Genomic DNA, 19,605 nt, shown 5'->3' with positions numbered 1-19,605 from the left:
GGGAGCCGAGAAAGCGGGATGCAGCGCAAGAACAGAGGGAGCGGCCGCTTCGGCCCGAAGAGCAGGACCGCGCTGTCCTGCGGGAGGTTAGTCAGGGTGTGTGCGGAAGGCCCTGGGCAGGGCTCCGTGGGGCCGGGAGGCCCGGTGGGCGCCCCGACCCCTTCCTGCCCATTCAAGTGAAAGGAACGCGCCGAGCTCATCGGATTTCCTCGGGGAGAGAGGACGGTGCATGTGTGACGTGGCGGCGATCAGGGGGCGTCCAGAGGACAGACCCGTCCTTGTCACACTGAGGCCCTGGGCCACAGGCCGGAGACAGTAGGGCAGGGAAGGCCCGGCCCAGGGGTGCTGGCTCAGGGGTGCTGCCTGGAGCGCCCCTGGCAGACGAAGAACACCAGCGGCTCGGCAGACACAAGACAAGTGCCTGCAGGGCTGATGCCAGCAACCTGGAGACGGGGCAGCCCAGAGGCTGCAAGATGCTCCGTAGTGGCCAGGTCGGGGGTGGCATTCATGCTCCACCAGTAACCCAGAGAAGAAGCAGGAGGCCCACTTCTGACTTGTTACAAGACTAGAAGGGATCCGAGCAGGACGTTGCAAAGGGGAGGCTGACCCAGGACGAAGCAAATCAGGCGAGGATTACACGAGCGTGAGGGAATCATTGGCTGAGATGGGCGCCTGCCAGTGCGGGAGTGATGCCTCTTCTGGGGCTGGGTCTCATCTTAATTCCTGTAGGTGTGATGAGCTGAAGCTGCAGGCAGACAACTGTCAAAGGATCTCTCTGCCCTGTGGGCCTTAGCCAAGGCGATGCTAAGCTACATTTGGATATTCCCCACACAAATCATTCCTTGGGAAAGCTGGGGTCCCTAGGTCCACTGAGTCCACGACCCTGAGCTGCTTTGGCTCCCGGGGTCGTAGGAGTAGACATGTGGGGAGACGGGCAGTTGTCACCCTCCACAGCCATTGGTGACAGGGAGCTTGGGGGCTGCTTCCCAGAGGAGGCCATGGGATGCCCACAGTCTGCCCCCTTGGCTCCCCAGGGCAGAAATTCTGGGTCAGTGACCCCATCCTGTGACAATTCTTTTGCTCCTTCGTGGCCCTTCTGTGCTGGAATGCTCCCTCCCCCACTTTCACACAGCATTCAAGTCATTCCCTTCTTTGATAGAGACATTGCAGAGAGACTGAGTGCAATTTCTAGACACCAAGAGACGCTCCTCACAGGGACGTGAACAAGCACCGCGTGGTCTCATCCTTTGTCACATCGTGTATTCAAACTTCTTGGAAGGGACACTCAGATCTCTGCAGGGCCCTGCTAGAACAATAGATATTAGGGACCGGCAGCTAATTCCCTGGTGTCTAATACAGAAGGAAGATGCTGGCATGGTGGCATCAAATGTCCAGGCCTTAGAGAGATGTCCCAGGTCTCCCCGGAATCGCTGTGTCCAGGTTTGCAGAGACAGTGCCCATTAGGGCTTCTTGTGTCAGCTTTATCAGTAGTGGCAACCCCTTCACTCTCAGAGTGACCTGGTTTACATAAGGTAGATGCCCCCCCCACCCCGTGACCAGGCTATTAAGGGGCCTCAGAGACCCCCCTTTGCTCTGTTGCAATTAATGTAAGTGGATGAGAAGGGGACCAAGGCTTGAAGAATCAGAAAGCCAAAGTTAAAAAAGAAGTTCCACAGGACACCGTGACCCAGGGAGGCACGGGAGGCCTGGATCCCAGGGTCAGAGGGACAGCAGAGAGAATGATGAGCATTTTCATGAATTTAAAATGAGAAGAATAACCATACTTACCTGCAAGGTTCACATGGATAAGAAATAAAAATTTCATCATTCTGATGTTGAAATATGTCCCATATTTCTTGGTCTTTCACCGTGGCAGACTCCCAAACCTTTGGAACTGCCTAGGTGTTGACAGACACAGAGGGGTCTTTAGTGACGTTCGTGAGGTGACTTGGGACCTCACGAAGGACAGGGGCTGATTGCCAGGAGGCCCAACCATATGATTGGAGGCACTTTCGTTCCGTCCTCTTACTAGAGGGAAGGTTCAGGGACAGGAGCATTGAATCAATCCCCCATGCCCCAGGATTTAAGTAATCCCTTATGCAACGAAGCCTCCATAAAACCCCAGAGGGCCTCGGTTCAGAGAGCTTCCAGGGTGTAAGCATATGGAGACTCGGGAGAGTGGTGACCTGGGAGGACATGGGGCCTGTGGCCTTTCCCATCCTTTGCCCTCCGGATCTCCTCATCTGGCTCTTCCTCTGTATCCTCTTCTATAGCCTTCATGACACTGGTAAATAGAAGTAAGTGTTTCCTCGAGTTCTGTGAGAGCTTCTAGCACATTATTCCAACCCAAGGGGGAGGTGGGGATCCAGCCACCTGGATCCCTCAGCCTGTCTGGGGTCTGTCAGAAGCACACAGAGCAGCGGGGGTATAGGATTGACATCTGCCTGGCTGAGGTGAAGGGGAAAGATCCTGTCCTAGGACTGACTCCTTAACGGGAGGCTTCTGTGCTCTCCCTGGGTAGAGAGTGTCAGAAATGAGTGGAATTCTAGCACACCCAGTTGGTGTCTGAGAACTGCTTGGTGATGCATGTGGGGGATCCCCACAGACCCTGACCCTGGATCTGAGACCTAAAAGACTGCCTCATTGGGTGTGGTCGGGGTGGGTCCATTAAGGCTGAAAGGGGGCTTGGGTCGGTCTGAGCACCTCAGAGCTCTTCATACACTGAACCTTTCTGCGCTGCAAGACAGTTCATAATACTTTATACGTTGCAGAAGACAGAAGATTAATTAATAGATTATTACGCTGCCACACATTATTAACGCTTTAAGAAGGGAGAGGACCAAGCAGAGTTAGATTTTTAAAGATCCTGCTTTGACTACTCAGGACATAGCAACATTCTTTCAAGTCTGGGTGTCTCTGAAGATCTCTTTGGTAGAAACCTTGTGCCCAGGACAGTGTTTGTGATGCACAAGACAAGGCGGAATCCCTGCAGCTGTGCAAGGGAAGAGGGAACATTCTCTGGGCCCTGGAACTCCACAGGTAGCACCGGGAGAAACTGAGGCTGGAGGAGCTCAAAACTTGCCACAAGGAAAAGAGAGGGCAAAGCGGGTTCAGGAACACATGCAATATTGACTGCGTCATCTTTTCCGTCTAAAGACCCCTAGGTAGTTAGAGTAAAAGAAAACTTTATCAGCATTTCCATCTGTATGATTTCCTTTTATTCTTCACTTTCTTCTTTCCAATATGAACTACTTGTTTAGCATCCACTTGTGAACAACTGTGGGCATCCGTTGAGGCTACAATTCATGTACTCTCTAAAGCATTGCTGGTTTTAAAACTAAATACTATATCCTGCATCATAAAAATACCTTTTAAAAAACTTAAATCGAGAATAGCTTAACAGAAAGAGTTTATGCTCCCCACAAAAGATGTTCAGGTCTTGCCCTTTCTTTTTTCAAGTTTCATCTTATGCATTGATCGGCACTAATTCTTTTAAAAATGTTATTAACTTATTTTAAGTCATCTCTACACCCAACGAGGGGCTCATGCCTCCATCCCAAGAACAAGAGTCCCATGCCCTACGATCTGAGCCAGCCAGGAGCCTCTAGGGACACGAATTCTTAACTTTGTTGTACTTTCTTTCTCAATAGCAAATAGTCTTTTTGAGTGATCATCATCTCATTCATTCCCCTCATGATCATTTCCGTAATCTATGTAATTTGCTCCGAGGACAGAGGATATGCTTTATGGCTTAGCTATCTTTACAAACATTGAGGGACACATACTTTTACTTTTCTCTCAAACTGGAGCAGTTTCTTTAACAGCCACCACTTTTGTGAAGAGAAGTTTTGTTTTGCTTCCTTTTTTTCCTTTTCTCCTGAGGAATCGTTGAAAGTCTCAGCTTAGACACATGGTGTATCTGGTCGTCTCTATCCTGGGAAGGTGGACTGTCCTGGGGGGGGGCCAGGACAACCAACTGTTAAGTCATTGGTCATACGAGTTTAGCCAAGGTGGGATGCTTTATACCATAGAAACTAATGAGGCACACTGTGAGGCACGGATTTTTTTTTCACTTCTGGCTTCTGGGGAGGCAGTTGTCAAACATCTCCCAGCACGGGGTGGGGCGCCACCTTCTAATTCCAAGCACCACAGATCCTTTTCTTTGGGAGTCTAGGCACAGACAGACCAGCGCTCCAGGAGAGGGAAGCTGCTGCAGACCCACAGCTTCAGCCCCAGAACAGGTGCATTCCTCACACCCACCCTTCAATTCACTCAGGGAGATTCAAAGAAAATAGCGCATTGGAACAACTGAAGAAAGCGTTAAATTCTCGGGCCCGCGGTAGATGATATGGCTGCATATATTCCCAAGGAACAAACAAACGTGGCAGGGCTGGGGCGGGTGCACAAAGCATCCAGCATGAGAGAACACGTGTACTCAGCCCCTTTGTGCTTCCTGAGACCAGGAGCTCCACCTCCATGATATCCTGTAGGGAGCAGCAGCTCCCCAGTTCCAGGGCAAGGCAACCTGCTCAGGCAGGGGGTGCTTTCTGCTCTGGTGGCTCCTCACTCTGCCCCTAGTCCCACACTAGTACTAGCAAACCTACAAAAGAATCCTTTCAAAGATCAGATCTCTCATGTTTCTCCTTTCAGCTCACTGCTGGTGGCTCCCAGGTAAGGGGACACCTGCATTCCCCCACATGTACCCCCAATGGCCTCTGGAAGAAGCCAGGAGAGGCAGCAATCAACAACACTAACTACAGCACAACACAAAGCAAAACTGCATAATTATCGGACCTTTCAATGACTGTAGCATTTCTCAGCATAAAAGCTCTTCAGAAGGATTGTTCTGAGCTGGTTAGAGCCAGTTCACAGAGGCAGACTAACTCTCCGCATGGACCCAAAAGGTTAACCTAAGTCCCCCTTTTCTGGCTCACGTTTGGGCTTAATACAGAGCTCCTGTTCCTAGATTCGACTTAATCAACTCACGGTGACACACCATGTGTTAATTTAGATTAAACAATGCCACAGAGGTATTTATGTAAGTAGGATTTTTTGTTGTTGTTGCAAGGAGACATAGTCATCTTTAGGAAGCCAAATAAATATTAGATACGGTGAAATGGTTGATAAAATCTCTCCTCCCCAGATTCTCCTCTGAGGCCAGATGTTCTTCAGGAGCCTGATAGAATCTTAGGGACGGTTAAATATGTGTTATACAAGCTGTGGTAGAACACAGAAAATGAAGTTGTACAGCCATTTGAAGAAGCTAGAATAATCTTGATTCCAAAACCAGACTTGGGTTGTACAAGGACATAAAACAATAGCCCATTTTGTTTTCAAAGGCACATTCAAAATGGAATATAGTGTAAACAATCTAATCGGAGCTTAAGAATGCCTCACCATTGCCTTGGTTTACTCTTGGAATGCGCAAGGAGGTCAACACTATAATATTGATCAGTATGAAAAAGACCATAACATTCTGTCAATTGATAGCCTAAAAAAGATAAATAGTATCTCAGTTGATGAAAAAAAATCATTTGAGAAAGCTCAAGATATATTTATGGTGTAAAAAAATCCTTTATGAAACTGAACATCAAAGGTAACTCTCTTAAATGTATCAGACTAGGTGACAGTAAACAAATACTTTAATGGAAAACTTCTAATCCATTTTCTGAGGATCTAGAATGAGCATAGACAGACTACCAACTATCACCACTGTTTTCTATCGTACGTCTGGCAGCCATGGAGAATACCTTGGAAAATAAAAAGAAAGAAGAAATATTAAAATTGGAAAGGTGGAGATTAAACTGTCATTATTAGCAGATATTAAAACCATTAACTCCTAGAAGCCACAATCAAAAAACTACTAGACTTGATAAGAGAATTTAATAAGATAACCCAACAGTTGATCCAGAAACCAACCACATTTCTCCATATCAGAAATAACCAAATAGAAAATATGATTAAAAATAGGAAACCATTCCTGGTAACAACGTATCTACAAAATACCTAGGGATGAAATGAATGCGGAATCACACTGGAGAAGATTTCAAACCTCTAATAAACACGTCATACGATGATGTGATTTAATTGGAGAGGAGCTGCAGGCTCTCAGATGGGATGATTTCATTTTGTAAAGATGTTAATTAGGGATCCCTGGGTGGCGCAGCGGTTTGGCGCCTGCCTTTGGCCCAGGGCGCTATCCTGGAGACCCGGGATCGAATCCCACGTCAGGCTCCCAGTGCATGGAGCCTGCTTCTCCCTCTGCCTGTGTCTCTGCCTCTCTCTCTCTCTGTGTGACTATCATAAATAAATAAAAATTGAAGAAAAAAAAAAAGATGTTAATTAGGGATCCCTGGGTGGCTCAGCGGTTTAGCGCCTGCCTTTGGCCCAGGGCGTGATCCTGGAGTCCCGGGATCCAGTCCCACATGGAGCCTGCTTCTCCCTCTGCCTGTGTCTCTGTCTCTGCCTCTTTCTCTCTATGTCTCTCATGAATAAATAAATAAGATCTTAAAAAAAATAAAGATGTTAATTCTATCCCAAATTAATGGACAAATGTAATGCCTTCAAAGCAAAATTCCAGGTGAACTTTGAGGAATCGAAGAAAATTACTGAAATTTATTTATTTATTTATTTATTTATTTATTTATTTATTTATTTATTTATTTTTAACTCTGAAATTTATATTGAGAAGTAAAGATCATACATAGAAAAATAAATCTTCATAAATAAGAGTGTGAAGAGGTTGCACCTGGGTTGCTCAGTGGCTGAGGGTCTGCCTTTGGTTCAGGTCGTGATCCCAGAGTCCTGGGATCTAGTTCTGCATTGGGCTCCCCACAGGGAGCCTGCCTCTCCCTCTGCCTATGTCTCTGGCACTCTCTGTGTCTCTCATGAATAAATACATATCATTACTTAGTTAGTTAGCTAGTTAAATAAAAAAAGAAGAATGCAAAGAGTTGACACTTGCCTTACTCAGGAACTAACACACAGAGCCAATGCGGTAGTAGAAACAAAGTAGTAGTATTGACAAACAAAGGACACATTGACCAACCGGAGAGAAGAGAGTGCAGAGCTAGGGCCACACTTAAGGACAGTAATATGTGATGCAGGAGACACCTCAAATCATGGAGGAAGAGAGGGCTTACTTAAAGAGAGTTTCGAAGGAACTGGTCACCCTACAGAGAAAAATGAAACAGGATCCTTGCCCCATACATATACAAATATCAACACTAGGATATTAAATACAAAGGTAGAATGATAAAGTTAATAGAAAATATTTTCACAAACTAAACTTGTGGGGCGCCTGGGTGGCTCAGTGAGGTAAGCATCTGACTCTTGGTTTCAGCTCAGGTAGTGACCTCAGGGTCATGAGATTGAGTCCTGGGTTGGGCTCAGGGCTCAGGGCTCAGTGTGGAGCCACTTGTCCCTCTCCCTCCCTTGCTGCCCCTTCCTCAGCTCATGCTTGCATTCTCTCTCTCTCTCTCTAATCAATAAATAAAATCTTTTTTAAAAAGTTTTTTTCACCATATAATTTATTTATTTGAGATAAGCATGAGCAGGGTGAGGGGTAGAGGGCAATATATAAACTGTTCAACAAATAAATAAATGAATTAGTGGGGGCACCTGGGTGGCTCAGTTGGTTAAGTAAGCATTGGACTCTTGATTTCCCCTCCAGTCCTGAGCTCGGGGTCTTGAGATCCAGCCCTGCTTCAGGCTCTGCACTCAGCTGGGAGTCTATCTGAGATTCTCTCCTTCTTCCTCTGTCTCCTCTCCCCCGACTCTCTCTCTCTCTCTCAATGTCTCTGTATAATAAATAAGTAAATCTTTTAAAATATAAACTTGTGATGTGGACGAGGGAAGAAATTCTTATAATTTCAAAGCACAAACCAAAATGTGAAATAGTGAACTTGAATACGTCAAAAATAAGAATTCATCTTTATTTTTATTTATTTTTTTTAAGAATACATTTTTAGAGAGAAACTGGCAAATGACAGCATCTAAAACATGTCGAGCGATTAATTCTTCCAATGAATCTGTGAGAAATGGACAGCACTGCAAATAGAAAAATGGGTGAGGAGCTCAAAAACCTAGTGTGCAGGCAACTGCCAAGGACCAAGAAGCTCACAAAGAGATGCGCTCAGCGTTCCTCTTGGGGAAAAGGCAAATAAAACACTGAGCAGTCGGGTCACGTGTATTAGAACAGAAAAAAAATGACATTGGCATAAACCTAGTATATCAGGAGAGCGCGTGCTGGGGTGTTGTGGGTCTGTCACTCTGCAGTGTGGCCCGACCTCCGGGGTCCAGCTCCTTGGCCACCAGCAGGCACTTTCCCAGCTCCGCCTCCCACCTGTGGAACCACGTCCACCTGCAGCATCCGTGTCCCACCTGCAGCATCCACGTCCACCTGCGGCATCCGCGTCCCACATGCACCACCCGTGTCCCACCTGTGGCATCCATGTCCCACCTGCAGCATCCACGTCCACCTGCGGCATCCGTGTCGCACCTGCGGCATCCATATCCCACCTGTGGCATCCGCGTCCCATCTGCGGCATCCCGCTGCCCACCAGGCAAATCATTGTGGTGTCACCGACACAGAGTCACGTCTAAATATTAAATAAAATGGGCGGTGGCACTCTCAGGGGACGAACCGAAGACCTCTGAAGTCTCCTTTGTTGTTCTGGTTTCAAAGAACTCCTTGGTCAGAGCAGCTGCTGAGAACGCGGTGCCCGGTGCGCTTCGTATTCCTGCAGCTGCGGGGAAGAGGAACACCCTTCCTCTGGTCCTGAGCAAACTTCTTTCACGGGGGGTCAGTGGGGCCTGTCTTTTTCAGGGCCAAGTTCTGGAATAATGTCGGTTCGGCCTGAAAGATAAGCAGGCCTAGGAGAAAATTGAATCCCTACGGGAAAGGAAAGGTCAGAATAGGATTGGGACAGACGGACTACGGCGCGTGATCAGCACCATCCTTTTTTTCGTAGCTTCCATCCTGTATGTTCACTGGGACCCTGACTCCTTTACCAGTTAGTATCACATGATCTTTATTAATATGGGTGCACTATTGATGTGTGTGGATGTATTTGCACATTTAGTGCAGTTGGGGGGGGGGTGTGATGAGAGAGAAAGGCACACACGTGTGAACTATATGCTGAAGAGACATCTGCTGCTTTTCCTCATCTCAACCCTAGCCTCCCAAGCAGGCGTGAGGTTGGCTTTCTCACCTTTGACAAGCAGCACCCAGGACAAGGCCTAGCAGACAGTGGAGCTGAATGAGCCTAGGTTGAAAGAACAAGTTAGAGAAGAAAAGTTGAAAAACATTTAATAAGTATATGGGCAGCCCGGGTGGCTGATCGGTTTAGCGCCGCCTTCGGCCCAGGGCGTGATCCTGGAGACCCAGATCCAGTCCCACGACAGGCTCCCTGCGTGGAGCCTGCTTCTCCCTCTGCCTGTGTCTCTGCCTCTCTGTGTGTGTCTCTCATGAATAAATAATCTTTTTATAAAAACCATTTAGTAAGTACAAAGAGAAAAAGAAAACAGCAGGGCTAACTTCCTCATCCTGGGTTGGGGGAGAGGCAGGAAGCACCTCCTGGAACCTTCATGTTTGCCTTCCGGTCTATTTCCTAAGCGTGTGTACTTACCTGAGTACATAATCAAAGACAGGGATATAATACTCAGCATTTTCCAGGCTGCTTTTTCCCTGAACAACTTAGCAGAGCATTTGTCCTCGAGCCTCCTCTCACCTGCCAGAGTCAGGGGCCAAGCTGAAGTTCACATCTGGCCGCCTGGGATTGAGCACTTGGACTCTTCGCCACATGCTGTGCGGCTGCCGCCTGAACCGTGGCCCAGGATAGTCCATCACCCACTAATGTACAGTGTAATTTAGTTCCATTGTGGTAAACATGCATAGCTAATAACGGCTCCCCCGGAGAGTGCGACCTGCCCGGGACCACTGATCTCCTCTGCGCCATCGGCCGCTCTGTTCCCAGGGCCTCGCTCAGTTCCTGCCACATACTGGGGCTCATTCAGGAGGGGGTGAATCCGGGAACGGACGGATGAAGGAGTTTTGTAAGCATCTGTACCCACCAGGGGACAGTTGGGCTTTGAAAAGGCTTGTGTTAGACTTTTGGACATTCCAAAGGGGAGGCCTACAGGGGATTAAGGGAAGATTCCAGTGAAGGGTGGCTCCCTTCCTGCTCAGGTCCCTGGGCTGCAAGGCCCTGTGGGCAGCCTGGAGTTCTTGTCACTTTGCCCAGCTCTTTCAGCAAAGGGACGTGTGAGTCATGATGGGAGCTTTGCAAAACGTTTTACACAGCATGGTTTCACAGCACTCCGTAAATCACGGATTGTGTGTAGAGCACACACGTTCTTCCCAGAAAAGACCCGAGACTGCTTTCCCATAGTTAGAGACTTCAGAAACCGACTTGGGAATCAGGGGATGGTGAAAGGGTGCCCTTTGCCCCCGAGTTTGACAAGCAGGCAGTCAAGTGAGTCTCTTCCCTGTCCCACACCTGAGGACCGGGAGGCTCCACGCACCCCACATCCTGGGGAGAGCATCCAAGAAGCAGGCCACTCTCGCGAGCCCCCAGGGCTGATGAAGAGGCACCTGTGCAGATGGGTGCGATCACCTCCTCCCGGTCCCATTCCCCTCTGCACCGTACAGAAGAGGCCCGGACAGGACGAGAAGGGGCCCTCGGTCACTCGGGGTGTCCTGGAGAGACCACTGAGGTTGGATGAAGGCTGTGGCTGGGCCACGAGGGGCAACATCCTATCTAGAGAGGGAGGTTGGCACATGGGCCCTGTCAGGACCAGTCATGGATAACCACCTCTCTCTGGGGGGGTCCCGCACATGTGGGGGTGCTGGTGTAGAGCTGACCTACACCCCAGGAGCGGGTAAATAAAATGAGAGGGAACCTGTATAAATAGTAACTGTAATAGCATATTCTAGTTTTCTAAGATAGACATTTTTTAGCATGATTTTTCTGAAATTAGGACATCTCTTACATCCACCAATAACCAGGCCGCAGTCATAAAGTCATTATCATTGCTCTAGGAACATTTAATCAATTTATTTTGCGTATGCTTCATCTTTTTTTTCTTTATACACAAAAGTGATCTAAGATAAAAATGTATGCCCAAGTAGGTCCAAGAGTCTCTTCCAACAAGAGTCAAGTAAAACTGCTGAGGGATAGGAAAATATTACAACTTCCCAGAAGGGAAGAATTCACAGGACGTTTTTCATGGAGCTTTACCAACAGTAATGCATATCTCAGTCCACGGGGTCTTGGGCTCAGGGAAATGCCGTGTATCTTTCCCCTCCTCTGTTCTCACAGAGCACCCTCTGCTAACTTGACCCTCTGAGAGTCCACAGGGTAGTCTGGAAGTTCAAATATTAGTTGCTCTCTCCCAAGGCTTCCCCTCAGAAACCAAGAGGACTGATAGCTTCTGTCCTCCTGAGGTTTCTATTTGGATTTGAATGGGAGACAGTGCAAGGCCCTCCTAGGAACAGTGAGTGTTTTTGATGCTCAAGTAAAATCTTGTCACTTCCCGCAGTACCTAGTGGAGATTCTGGTGTGGATCACGGCCACCCAAGGTGTCTCCTGACCCCGTTGTGCAGATCAAGCCCTGGACCTGACAGCTGTATGTCCTCAGCCCCAGGCTTGCCTCCCGGTCTATGAGCTCCTGAGCAACACTCCTTCTATAGCATTGAGTCATTTCAACAAATATTTATTAAGCAGCTACTATTTGCTCTGTGCTGTGACTGGTACTGGGGATGTGAGGCTGACATGCAGTTGGGGGATCCCTCTGCCCTTGGGTTTCCCACCCTCTCGCCCGACAGCAGAGCGCTAAGGGGCAAACTCGGGGTGTGGGAGGAGTCCCAGTCCTGGGACACCTCCACAGGACAACTGGGCCCCTGCAGGTCCCGTCCTCCTGTCTGGCGCCCTGTGCCCACTCTCATCAGCTCTCTTACTTTCAGAGCACACGTCTCTGCTCCCCTTGGGGTCCCCCACCCCCAGAGCATGAACCCCTCTTGCTTCCCCTTCGGGCTGGGGCAGCTGTTGTTCCTCTCCTCTACCTTGAGTCGCCTGCAAGCCAGAAGAGGTGGGTGGGAATATTTAAAGGTTTTGTAGAAAAAGGCCCGTCAGCACACATTGTGTACCCCGTGCACTTGTCCTGCAAAATGAAGGAGAAGCAAAGGCTTTCTGAGAAGCAAGTGAGGGCCGTGCTTGGCACGCAGCTGCCTGGCACAGCAGGTTCCAAGTTGCTCAGGAGATGGCAGAGGATGGGCTGGAAAGTCAGATCCACGGAGAGGCGGGCGACCTTCGGGGAGGAGGCGTCAAGGTGAAGCAGGACAACCCCGCCCCGAGGGGCGCCAAGGGGAGTGAGGCCCCAGGTCACCAACTGGACCCCACTCCCCGGGCCTGCCCCCTGCCGGGCCGCCACCTGCTTCTGCTGCCCCCGCCTTGGCTCGACAGAGACCCGACCCTGACCCCCAAGCCCCGAGCCCGGACCGTCCACCTGCACCGGGCCCTGCTGTGGGCAGGAGCCACGATCTCCCGTCACTGACACCCGCATCCTCACTTCTGTTTCCTCCTTGACCACGCGTGCAATTGTCTTTCCTCTGTGAAATGTCGTCATGACTCTCTCCCTCCGGAGGGCTCCTCGATGTCTTTGTCGGAGAGGATCCACATGCTGGTAGCGATTGACATCCCTGAGCTCCCAGGAGGGACAAGCAGGGAGGAAAGGCCTCTCCCCCAGCCTGGGGCTTGGCCTCCTCCCTGCCCCTGTGACGCTCCTGTCCTGTGCAGGCCCCCAGGCCCCTCACCAGCTGGAGCTTCCTGGCTGTCCCCCCGAACTTCCTTGGCATCTTCTGTGACGCTTCCCTGCAGCGCTGGGCCTGTGTTAGGTGGGTGCTGACCACAGCCACACACTGGGTGACTTAATCCACTAAATGTATTTCCCATATTTCAGAGAGCAGGGAAGTCCAAGACCAAGATGCACTAATTTGGTGCCTGGTGGGAGCTCTCCTCCCGGCTTGCACATGGGCACCTTCCAGCTGTGTCCCCTCGGGGCAGAGAGGAACGAACAAGATCTCTGGTATTTGAATTTTTAAAGACACTGATCCCACAAGACCAGCTTGCACACTTGTGAATTCGTTTAACCGGAATCACTTCCTTAACCGGTGGATGCCCACACTGGGGTGGGGGGGTGGGGTAGGGCTTCACATATGACCTTTCAGTCCATAGCTCGGCCTCCTCCACAGCGAGCCTCAGGCAAGTGGACAGCATCGCCCCCACCACCCGCCGGGCCCCATGACCCATGTGGGCTGCCTCCAGGTGAGTTCCCAGCAGCCCCAGCTCCATTCCCAGTTCACTGCACACCGTTGGAGTTTCCTGCCTGGTATCCTCCTTGGCACCTCAGTGGGGGAATCCTTGTTTGTGGGCTTTGTCTTGGGACACCCCCACAATCTTTATGGGCCATCCAATGGGCTACAGGAGTGCCAACAAGATGGACATCTCAGCTTTGTGTGATCTGGACCCCATAGTGTGTAATCTTGCACCAGTCAATCTCTCCTTCTACTATAATGTTCCATCTCAAATTATTACCTGGTTTCCGTATGCTGACTCCACCCCAGGTGCCACCCCAAATTGCTTCTCTCCACTGCTCCTTCTTCACTACCACCTCCCCAGTGTGACAGGCTAAGGTGCAGAGGCCTGAGGAAATAGTCACGAGTGAGGTGGCATTTCGTCTACACTTAGCTTGAAGTAAGGCAGTGAAATCAGGAGGAGCAAAACTCTCTTGGACACATTCTTAGATGGCAGGGACAGAAACTGGTTGTAACTGGACTTGAAGGCCCTGCTGAGAAGCCCACAGAACATCAAGGTGGCCCTTGATCCCACACTCCTGGCCTCCCTCTGCTGTGTCCCTTGTCCTGAGGACAGCGACCACTGAGGAGCAAAGCTAAGGGAACCAGACGCTGAGGACAGAGAAGGTGACAGGACACAACTGACACAGATAGAGTTCTGGACACCAAGGAGCCAGAAATAGCACCAGTGTAAGCAGAGGGGCCTGGGCAGGGGGGGCAGGTCAATCCGGGAAGGTCTGATTGGGAAGGGTGGGTACAGGCGTCTGTCCGGGTGCACTGAGACGGTCGCCCCTACACCAAGGCCCAGGCTCAGCCTCACGCGGGTGTCCATCCATCCCTCTGGGGAACTAACCAGCAGGACATACACCCAAGAAGAACACGCTTTTCAACAGTCCATCTCTTAAGCATTTATTAGACACCTCTTAGGTGCCCTCCCAGCCTGCGTGGCCAGAGATCTCAACGAGTGGGTGTCCCTGCCCTCAGGGGGCTCAGAGCCCGGCTGCCCAGGGCAGAGCCAAGAGGAAGCTCAGTATTTGCTGGGCAGGCCTGCAGGTCGGAAGTGGTTGGGGTCTTTGCCACTCCGGCCCCATTCGTTGGCAGCCTGGTCAGCCTTCGAGTCCTCCGCTCCGTGGCCGCTGTCTCCAAACTTAAGACGGTCTGTGATTCTCTGAGAATTCTCTCTGGCGTCGCTGGGATGGAGGGGGACAGGCAAGAGATGAATTAGGGCCTGATGAGCGAAGCCCACCGGCCCCACCAATCTCTCCTCTCTCCAAGGGCTGGCTGACAGGAGCCAGGGCAGGAGGGGCTGAATCACCCTGCACCTGACCCTGCACCGGGCACAGCCCACCCCAGCCAGGCTGGTCCCCGGGCCCCCAGCAGGAAGGCAGGGAATCCCCGGGTCCCCCGGCCTTGCTGTGGCCCTGGGAGCCACTCCAACCCCACACTGGGCCCAGAGGAGGGGTGGGCAGGACCAGGAGGAGCCAGTCCCTCCCGCAAACATCTCAGGGGCTTGGCTGTCCTCTGAGAGCCTCGCCCAGCTCACCATCCCTGCATCCCCAGGGGCCCAGGTCACCTGATCACTTTAGCAGCCCAGGCGCCCCCAGGGCCCCTTCTTGCAGCGTCATAGTTCCCCCGGGCATGGAAGTATTTGTCTGAATTTTTGTAGTTGGCTTCTCTCATGTCAGAGTAGGCTCTCCACATGTCTCTAGTCCCTGGAAAGGAAGGAAACTGAAGGTGATTATCTCTTGGAAAATAGAGAAAAAGTTTTCCTCCCACTGATACTAGATTTCAGTCTTTGACAAAACGCTTGGAGATGATCTTGGCTGGGAGAAATATTCCCTAACTCTTCACTCCCCTGATTCCTCCAGAATCGCACTGGATACACATTTTATTATCTTTGATTCCATCCTGTAGATACCTGGCTTTTGGCTCTGTGTGATGTGTGTGAACAGGGGTGGGATGGTCTCTAAGGGATGCTTCCTTGTACAATGAAACTCTACCTGGAAAGACTAGGGAACCCCCTGCTGGGACGTGAGGACAAAGCCCAGGGTAAGGGTGGCTGCTGCCCCAGGAGGCTCAGCCTAGTCAAGGGGAGAAATTCATCCCTGTGGGCAGCCTGAAGACAACTCAGTCCAACCTACTTCTGAAGGTCCGGGGTGTATTTGGCCTCCAGGCAACTGTCAGAATTCATTCATAGAATTGAAAAAGTGAGCTCCCCAAAACAGCTTCACAGAAATCAGGTCACGAGATGCATAAAAAGGGCAACTGACCCGCCAGCTCTAAAGCTCAGAGTCCTCCCCATAAATGGAAGAGTATCGCCTTCCCCACGGTGGTTATGCAACGAAATGAGAAAATACACATATAACTTCTAGAAGATTGTAGGTGCTCAATACGCTATCACCTCACTAGGCCTTAGGAAGGCTGGGACAAATCCAGCAGCGGGATTAGGCTAAGAGGAAGGCCAGAGAGTTATGGACTGAAGGAGTCTCAGTAGACCACTCAGTAACCACATGAAGACTTCTAGAAAGTAGCTGACTAGGCAAAAGAGAAAAACCTCAGTCGAGTGGTCATCATAGTTTGCGTAATATCGGCCACGCCCCTATCTTCATTTCGTGTATTTCTCATTCCCAGTGCTCAGAAAGATCGCTTGGTTGAGCAGCACAACCTTCTGACTATACTGATTCCCTCCCACTTAACAGATTCAATAGATGCCTGGGGGCCGCTTGCTTTAGAAGTACTTCCAAATGCCCGACATATCTGTCACTCAGGGAGCAAGACTGCAGGTAGTAGTACCCAATCTTGAGTGGGGAAAAAACCCACTGGGTGCTTGCTAAAGGCCAGATTTCAGGCTCAGCCTCAGAAATTGTGATTCAGCAGAGGGGGAGTGTGTGGACCGGGCATCTGCATTTCACAAAGCACCCCAAAACCCAGGTGATTCTCATGCAAGTGACCCTAGCATGACCCTTTGAGAAACCTTGACCTAAATATGAAAAAAAAAATTGTAGCTGTGCCTGTGAGAATTTAGAAAGGACTGACAGCAAAGTCTTAAGGCAATAGCCACTGGCCATCACAGAAAACTCAAAATAAATGATTTTGTGAAATAAGAAAATTTGGCCTCTTGACCTTGCCTAATAAGGGGTATATCTCTTCTCTCTGGCCCAGCCAGGACTCAGGCCAGAAGAGGATCATCATGTAATTCCTTGTGCCTTCGACTGGGGGAGAGAGCTCTCAGAGTTGCCTTCAGCCTGCAACACAGCTATCTGGCATTTGGACAGATGAGCAAGAGGATTATGTGTTCACAGGCCCCTCACTCTCCCATGTGCTCTCTGGTCTGGGAGACAGGGTAGTCCTGTCACAGGAAGCTCTGGGAGCGCCAGCACTGGGGTAAATCCTGCTCTGTGTGGGGACTTTGTTAGGACTCTTCATCTCTTTCTGCCTCAGGTCCTCTAATAAGACATGATGGTGCCTACATCCCAGGATTAAAGATTAAAACCTGAAGATGAAAACGAGTTCATCCATACATGTAAAGCTCTCAGAGCAGCACCTAGGACGGCCAAGCTCAGTTACTCTTGGGTGTAATTACTAGGTGCACAAGTTGGATGCACCCACTTCAGGCTGCCTGAGACCCAGCCATGAGCTGTCCCTGCCTTCCCACCAGGAGGCACTAGAGTCCACTCGGAATAGGGAGCAGGCACCAGGGACCCCAGATCTCTTCCAAACCCTATATGACCTCAGGCAAGGGGATCCCCATGGAAGAGGGTGATGCTGGCCAGAAAAGCCAGGGGTGGTGGGATAGGACAGATGAGGTGTCAGGGGAAAAGGCACAAGGAGGAAGTAAGGCCTGGAGATCTGATACACAGTATAGTGGGCACCAAACAATGTATTATTATAACTATGAAGCTTGCTATACTCTAGAACTTAATTATTTCTTTTGTAAAAAAAATAAAAAAGATTTTATTTATTTATTTCACAGAGAGAGAGAGAGAGAGAGAGCACAAGCAGAGAGAGCAGTAGGCAGAGGGAGAGAGAGAAGCAGGGCCCCAGTGAGCAGAGAGCTCAACATGGGGCTCGATTCCAGGACCCTGAAGTCATGACCTGAGCCTAAGACAGGCGCTTAATCAACTGAGACTTGCAGGCACCCCAAACTTAATTATTTCAAATACTATTAAAAAAAGGATAATTATATAATATAGTAGAGGTGCTAATTATAGCTACAAACGCAATCAAATATATAAGTGCATCAAATTAACGTGACATATACCTTAATTATATATAATGTTACATGTCAGTTATATTGGAATAATAATAAATAAAAAAGGCCGGGGAAACTGCTGACTTGCAAACCACGCTTTGTGCTTCCCACTCTTGGCCCCTGCCCTGTGTGGATGTGGCCCCCGCTCAGGTGAACTCCAAAGGAGGCCAAGTGCGGTCTCCCCATGACCCCCATGCTTTGGTCCTTACCTTGACCCGCTTCCTTGAGGAATGTCCACCATCTCTGGCTGCTGACGCCCAGGACCAGGGAGCACAATAGGACGCCTACGAGAAGCTTCATCCTGCTGCAGAGTCCTGGGGACACATGAAAAGGAGACGAGTTTGGTTTTTGTTTGGTTTGGTTTTCTACATGGAGGGAATGTGACCTATCCTTCGTGTGTACACACACACACACATACGTGTACCTATGCACCCATGTACATGCATCGGTGTGGGGGGTATATGGAGAAGGAAGTGGACAGCGTGTATTAGCATAGTTAGCAGGAGATACTTAGCTACGTAGACAGAATTCCAGGGGGTCCACGTCTCCAATTCCACTTGCCTCCCGGGAATGCCAGGATGAGAGCCTGCACGGCACTTCCAATACACACCACTTTCAATCCTGCCCTATGAGCCCTCACACCCACTGACAGGAAGCTTCCGAGGAGGCCTCTGGGCATTTGTGACCGTGCACCTGTCTGTCGAATGAGATGAGTGTAACGATGCCCACACACTTGCAGGTACCTCTTGTACCAACCCCCGAAGGCCCACAGAGGACAATCAAAACTAAAGCCCAGTCCCAGAAAGTATTCACATCTGCTGAATCCTCATTGTCAGGATCATGGATCCAGGAAAGGAGCAGATTGCTGGGACCCAGCACAGGAACGCTGTGGGGAAAGAGAACCTGCCAGGAAGAACCGCTTGGAAGGTTCTGGACCTCACCTTTGGCTGTCCCTCCCCGCGGAGGCTCCTGGTGAGGCTGAGCTGCCCTGGCCTCCGGCCTGCGACGTGTGCCAGCACATATATACTGACGCTCTGCTGGAGGGACGAATGGAAGACAGGGCGAGGGAAAACACTGGGCTGGGGAAATTCCCCGAGGCCAGAGGCAGCTGCAGATAATCAGGCTTTTTCCTCGAAGCCTCTCATTTCCCAGGTTGTGCAATCTGGCAGATTCCGGGAGTGTGGCAAACGTGGGGTTTCCAGCCTCTTTCCACTCTCACTGCTGCTCAGGAAAGGTTTTCTTCCCCACACAACTGCTGTGAAGGGGGATCAATAAGAGAAAAGAGACCCGAGTGCCTAAGGCCTGAGAGCGCACAGGGCCACTGGAGGAGCAGAAGGGGGTCCACTGAGGGATGCAAAGCCTGGGGCTGGGCCCGGGGAGCGGGAGGGAGACAGGAAAGCCTCAGGACCAGGGCAATAAGCTTCCAGCAGCCAGCGGGGGGCCTGGACACTGGGAAGGTCCTCCAGACGCCCCAGCATCACGACCGGCCACTGTGGGGCGCCTCTGCAGGCGCAGTGAGGACTGGGCCGCCCAGGGACACCGACCTGGGGCTAGATACTGGCTCCCATGTCACGCAGAAATGACATCCTAAAAACCATCAGGAAACAGCGCACTGGCTGGGAGCCGAGCAGAATAGAAGATTCAGGAAGGGAGCCGAGAAAGCGGGATGCAGCGCAAGAACAGAGGGAGCGGCCGCTCCGGCCCGAAGAGCTGGACCGCGCGGTCCTGCGGGAGGTTAGTCAGGGTGTGTGCGGAAGGCCCTGCGCAGGGCTCCGCGGGGCCGGGAGGCCCGGTGGGCGCCCCGACCCCTTCCTGCCCATTCAAGTGAAAGGAACGCGCCGAGCTCATCGGATTTCCTCGGGGAGAGAGGACGGTGCATGTGTGATGTGGCGGCTTCAGGGGGCGTCCAGAGGACAGACCCGTCCTTGTCACACTGAGGCCCTGGGCCACAGGCCGGAGACAGTAGGGCAGGGAAGGCCCGGCCCAGGGGTGCTGGCTC

General features: G+C 50.7%; 1 protein-coding gene across 1 annotated transcript; it reads right to left on the bottom strand.

The window, feature by feature from the left end:
• Positions 1-14,237: 14,237 nt before the first annotated feature.
• Positions 14,238-18,586, bottom strand: LOC119877366 (serum amyloid A protein-like). Its single transcript, XM_038569195.1, has 4 exons — positions 18,548-18,586; positions 17,816-17,920; positions 14,928-15,066; positions 14,238-14,544 (listed from the first exon to the last, which is right to left on the bottom strand). Exons 2-4 carry the CDS (start codon positions 17,904-17,906, stop codon positions 14,382-14,384), a joined length of 393 nt encoding a protein of 130 aa, XP_038425123.1. The 5' UTR covers positions 17,907-17,920; positions 18,548-18,586; the 3' UTR covers positions 14,238-14,381.
• Positions 18,587-19,605: the final 1,019 nt, after the last annotated feature.

This window comes from Canis lupus, chromosome 21 (genome assembly GCF_011100685.1).
Source record: "Canis lupus familiaris isolate Mischka breed German Shepherd chromosome 21, alternate assembly UU_Cfam_GSD_1.0, whole genome shotgun sequence".
NCBI classification, from domain to species: Eukaryota; Metazoa; Chordata; class Mammalia; order Carnivora; family Canidae; genus Canis; species Canis lupus.
Note: the sequence above shows the minus strand (reverse complement) of the source record. Positions and strands in the feature narration are given on the sequence as shown.

Bases quoted from the DNA above. Each gene is read 5' to 3' on its own strand.
- LOC119877366 (XM_038569195.1), bottom strand. From the start codon at position 17,906: ATGAAGCTTCTCGTAGGCGTCCTATTGTGCTCCCTGGTCCTGGGCGTC. The intron at 15,067-17,815 runs GTAAGGACCAAA...CTTCCTTTCCAG, and splicing joins CCTCAAGGAAGCGGGTCAAG to GGACTAGAGACATGTGGAGA. The intron at 14,545-14,927 runs GTGACCTGGGCC...CCTCCATCCCAG, and splicing joins TGGGCTGCTAAAGTGATCAG to CGACGCCAGAGAGAATTCTC.